This window comes from Arachis ipaensis, chromosome B01 (genome assembly GCF_000816755.2).
Source record: "Arachis ipaensis cultivar K30076 chromosome B01, Araip1.1, whole genome shotgun sequence".
Lineage (NCBI taxonomy): Eukaryota > Viridiplantae > Streptophyta > Magnoliopsida > Fabales > Fabaceae > Arachis > Arachis ipaensis.
The window spans coordinates 123,139,763-123,145,180 of record NC_029785.2 but is presented as its reverse complement, the minus strand read 5'-3'; the positions used below and the strand labels follow the sequence as shown (position 1 = coordinate 123,145,180).

The following is a 5,418-nucleotide window of genomic DNA, read 5'->3' as shown; positions in this document are numbered from 1 at the left end:
TTAAGATATTATTATTTATAGAATTATTTTTAAAATTATAAATTAATAAAATAATTTAAACATTAAGAATAAAAAATTTAAAAAGAAAAATAAAAATTTTATAAGTTATTTAATTTTTAGAATGTATAAAATTTATAGAATTTATAAATTTAAATTAAATAAGATATTAAAAAAATTTATTATGTTGTTATTATGTGTAACAAAATCAAAATAATGATTTTGTATTTAATTTGAAGTTGAGATAAAAATTTATATTCAAAGCACTCTTTATCTTCGTGTATAGTTTCTTCTATATACATCCATGGAGAAGGAAAAACTTTGAAAATTTAAGCGCGGTGTCTAAGAAGCTGCCAAGGGATTATTAAAGGCAAAAGAAGCATTGGAGTAATAACAGACTCTGACATAGTTTAGATGTAACAATATCAACTATATTTTCAATTTTCAAGTTTCAACATTACATGAATCTTGTTGTACTATATGAGCCAGGCTAAAAAAAAAACTAGAAGTTCTGCAACCAAAGTTTGTAACAATATCTTTCCCTTGTAAGAAGCACCATTGTTTGTTGGGAGGGTATGAGTTGATGTTGTGGTTTCTCCAATTGTCAAATACATAATGGAACTCAAAGCGCTTCCTAGTAAAACCAAACTTAGAGGAGGAAAATACAATATTGCAAAAGTAAAAAGAAAGTATGATTTTGAAAGGGTCATTACCAGGAGGATAGGGAGAAGGGCTAGTACTATTGGATCCACCACTGGAGTTCTGGCCAAGTTGATTGAAAGCTTGAGCTTCAGCTAATTTAGGATCCAAGTGCAGAAGTGCTGCTCAAACACATATTAAAAAATAGTTTCATAATGAAATATTGAAAACTATGATTAATGTAATATAGTTTGTTTGAATTTTTATTTTCTCCTTAAAGTAAGATTATAATTAATGCCACGTTAAATAAACTATTTCTATTTAGGACTTATAACCATAACAAGCAGTTGTGTTTCAATTCAACATATTGTAAAAGCATGTCATTGAAGAAAAACAGAACACTAAAAAACTGAACTGCTACATGATATCACGAAACCATCTCCCTCAAAAACTTAAACTATTAAGTAGAGGCACATGAATAGTTTTATATCCGTCATGTTTGCTTGCAAAATAGTCTTTTTTGGGGGGTTAAAGCGTGAATAATGCACAAGTCCATCCTACCTTATGCTGAAATTCAAACTTTTAATTAGAAGAATGTGGATAACAAAGATTGAACTCTAAACTTTTTGATTATGCAGGTTCTGATACCATGTCAAGGAACATCTCTCCCTAAAACTTTAGCTACTGAATTAAGATGCATGAATGATTTTATATATAAAACACGAAACATACTCGGACACTGAGAGATTATTTGGAGCTTTGCAAAGTGAAGGAATGGCTAGAGCAAGTGTGAGGTTAACCTTCAAGCCAAGGTCAAGATCATCTCTATCTTTGATGATAAGACAAACACACTTCTTTTTGTTTTTTATGGCTTCTATGAGTCCACTGCAGCAATCTGCTGTGGGAGATTTTGCATCACCACCAACGTATGTAAGACATGTTGCAAGACCAGTTAGTTGCTCTGCACATTTCTGTTTCTCTTGTGTTGTATCCCTCACTGTATTGTGGATCAGCATCAACACTATTGGTGTTATTAACACTAGCATTGGTGATGTTGAGGCCATTTTCGTTTGTTAGGAATAAAATAGCATATATAAATTATAATGTATGTGGATCAAAACCTTTTTGAGTATTTATATATTGTTGATTATAGAGTATGATGATTATGTTGAAACAAACAAGTAGTGGTTCTACAAGAGAAGCATCTATCAATTTAAATAACCGATTAATGTCAGGTTTCTGTTTAGAGTTTAGATGTGGAACGACTGGTTTATGAAGTCAAACAAAAACTAAATGCATATGGTAATTTGTGACTGATGAACATATTTTTGAAGTAGTTTTCTTGGATCATTTTGGTTTTAAGCAAATTATGTTGCCTTGAAAAAATGTATTTTGGGTTCTATTTTTACTGTTGATTTTTCTTTCAACATATATTTAACTAGCTTCAATTCTTAAGTGGTGTGTATATATAATTATATATATCATATCAATTAATTAAAAGTATATAATCAAACTTAAATTTCAAAGTGGAAAAGCAAGTCTCTCTAGAATTTGGACTTGGTTGATTCAGTCAACATGAGACTGAGTCAGTCTTTTAAACAAGGACAAAAGTATGCAAAACACCATTCATTTTTAACTGTGTGGGAGCCAGGGACAGATTTACTCTTTAAGTAGTTATGAGTAATAAAGGTTAATTGTCCCACTACAATGTTAATTTTGACCCCACTCCTCAAATCCATAACCCTTCTCCCCTTTTCTCAATTTTCTTTCTCTGCTCTAGAGTTACTGCCTCTGACGTTGCTGTTGTGCTGCCCCGTTCGGGTGTTCTTCCTGTCAATACTGCGTTAAGCCTCTTCTAACAAAAGAAGGTATTTAGAATTTGAAGTAGAGAGCCTTATGGCAAATCCAAGACAACGATCAAAGATTTGAAGTTATCATCCGAATGAGAGAGATAAAGTTAGATGTGCATATTATGCTATTATGTATATTTTGTCTCCTCTAGCAAATTTTTTTGATCCATCACTGGTGGGAGCTATGAATTATTTTTATTTTATTTTTTTAATCCATAACTAATCTCTACAATCTACATGAAACAATTTTAATCATCCATATAGGCGGACTAGCTGTCCAAGTGGAGAACTATTGTTTTAAAGAACTTGAATCCAAAACCTTATTCAAAGAAAGATGACATGTATCAATTAAACTTATTCTATTAGTGCGTGAGACCTATATATATAGTGGACAAGGGTAGAATAACTTACCAAACTAACCATTAAGACAAGCGGTATAATTTTTCTGTTGACTCTACCATACCATTTGCCTAAAAATGGGTTGCAAACTTTACTTAAAGAAATAAGATGGTAAAATCATTCAAGGATTATTCTCAACAATCATTGCTGTTCCAAAAATATGAATAGAATACAACATGCGAAGAGAACTTAAGAGAATGCTTGGAGATGGTGGATATATTACATAGGGAAAAGTACTACAATGAGGACTCAAATGTGTTATGAATACAAGTTTTTACTATGAGTAGAACCTTAAAATATTTGGTCCACGGAAGATGTGTGGAAAACTGAAAATGTTGTAATGTCCAAAACATTAGCTCCACCATGATAGTAACAAAATGATGATGGAAAATAATATTAGAAAATGAAAACCATCTTTGAATCATAAAAAACATAAGCATATAAAACAAAGGAAGAGCTTATAACTTGCTGTGAAGATTAGTGTGTATAGATTAATGTTCAACAGACATGAAACCCTCTCTACTACAGTAAGGTAGCTATGATCAAATAAAGTTTCAAAGAAAAAATGATTAACATTAAACAAAAGCATTGCTACCATTTCAATGACATGATTTTATGCTTTCAACCCAAGCAACAGGCCAACAATTCCATTGACTAATCAACTTTAAAACTCCTGCTTCATTGACTGCTAGAAACACTTTACATTTATGCAAAAATATGACTCAGTTTTATCTATCACAGCTGTGATCAATCAGAACCTTAACTACTTGGACCAGCTTCATCATTACTCTTAGAGCAACAACCCCATCACTGTGATCGTGGGCATGTTTATCGGAGTGATCTGGATTGTCATCTTCATCACTATCATCCTCATCAAATGACTTCTCTTTGTGAAAGATACAGCACTTCTTGGAGCTCTTCTTCTGTATAAACTCATTGTCTTCCGTGCCCTCTTTCCATGTGACCTTCTTCTTGCAACTTAATGGAAGGAAAAGGACTTCGGGTTGCTGCTGTTCTTGTTGCGAGGAAGAGGATGATGGATCAGAGCTTCCAATGGTTATGGTAGTGGTGGCAGTGGCAGTGATAGAAGGGGAAGACATGGCTGAAGGCTTGGTGGCAGTCATACGTCGTCTATCCATGATTGCCAAAATTGGATGTCTCTAATTAATGGCTTAAGCAAATGCAATGTTGAGAAAGTTTCCAACAAGTAGAACTATGTCCATTTCTTCTACGCATCGAACAATTTTGTAGGAAATGACACAGAAGCAATGATGTATTATTGCAAAAGGCCCAAAAATTAAAAGAAAAATAAATAAGAACAAAAGAGAATTCGCAGCACTAAGTTTAAAGAGGAGATAGGGTTTTTCCAAGAATGATCAAGGGGAGAGGAACGTGATTCTCTCTTTGTAAAGTAATGTTCGAAGGAGAAAGCTTTCTTACAACAACTCGAGCTCCTTTTTTCCCAAACAAAGTAAATATAATTGTTCGTTATTTTTAAATAATAATATTCAGTATTTATATTTTTGGAGAAGTTATGGGCCGTTTTGCATGAGTTTTTTTTTTAAATTTTGTATAAAGTATTATTTTGAGCAGATTTTTTATTTTATTAAATAGATGTAATATTTACCGAAATAAATATTTTTACAAATATTTACCAAATTAAATTCCCTTACCATATCTCGTTTACACTGTAAACGATATGATTTTCCACGTATCTCGTTTACAGTGTAAACGAGATATGGTAAGTCAGACGGACACGTGTACATCTCGTTTACAGTGTAAACGAGATACACATATCTCATTTACACTGTAAACGAGATATATATATATATATATAACAAATGTGTAGGTTCCATAAAAAGATGTGTAACCCTTGGTATTGTTCACACACATTTCATATCCTTCTTTTGTCTCTTATTTCTCTGAAAAACATAGCTGAATGGCCAGTAACAATCCATTCATAGTTGTGCTTCTTTATCCCAATTGTCGCATGAAAAATGGCAACAACGGGGTGACATTTGAGTGTCAGGATCCGATATTGTTTTGCACTCAGCGTGTGGAGACGTTGTCGGATTTGAAGAGTTTGATATTGAGCAAGCTCGGTGGGACACAAGGGAGGGAAATCGAAAGGGTGGCGTATAGGTTGCTAGCACCCATGGAAAATTTATTTTTCCGGTTTCGACTATTCCAACTTCACGGAGACGAGCATGTGCGACTGATGTTCAACATTCATGAGAGGATCATGTGTGAACAGGTAATGGAGCTGTCCGCCGAGGTGGGTCACGGTTTTAGTGGGTCGTCCGTACGCGAAACCTACGTGCAGGACGACCGACCTCGCGCACCACCTCCCATTCATGTCGAGATTTTGGAGCGCGAGGCAGAGGAGGTGAGGAGGAGTCGGACGAGGATTATGTGGTGGACAGTGCGGACAGTGAGTCTTCCGATGGTAGTGATGAGGATGAGTTTGTGCCGGACACACCTGCGGGGGCTGTGCCGCACCATGTGCTGCCTCCACCTCATCCAATTCCGGCGC

General features: G+C 34.4%; 1 protein-coding gene and 1 pseudogene across 1 annotated transcript; both read right to left on the bottom strand.

Moving 5' to 3' along the window:
- Nucleotides 722-1,889, bottom strand: LOC107612475 (protein YLS3-like). The gene is made up of 2 exons (XM_021103135.1): nucleotides 1,369-1,889; nucleotides 722-818 (listed from the first exon to the last, which is right to left on the bottom strand). The coding sequence occupies exons 1-2, from the start codon at nucleotides 1,698-1,700 to the stop codon at nucleotides 797-799; spliced, it is 354 nt and encodes a 117-aa protein (XP_020958794.1). The 5' UTR covers nucleotides 1,701-1,889; the 3' UTR covers nucleotides 722-796.
- On the bottom strand, nucleotides 3,645-4,038 carry LOC107619488 (annotated as a pseudogene).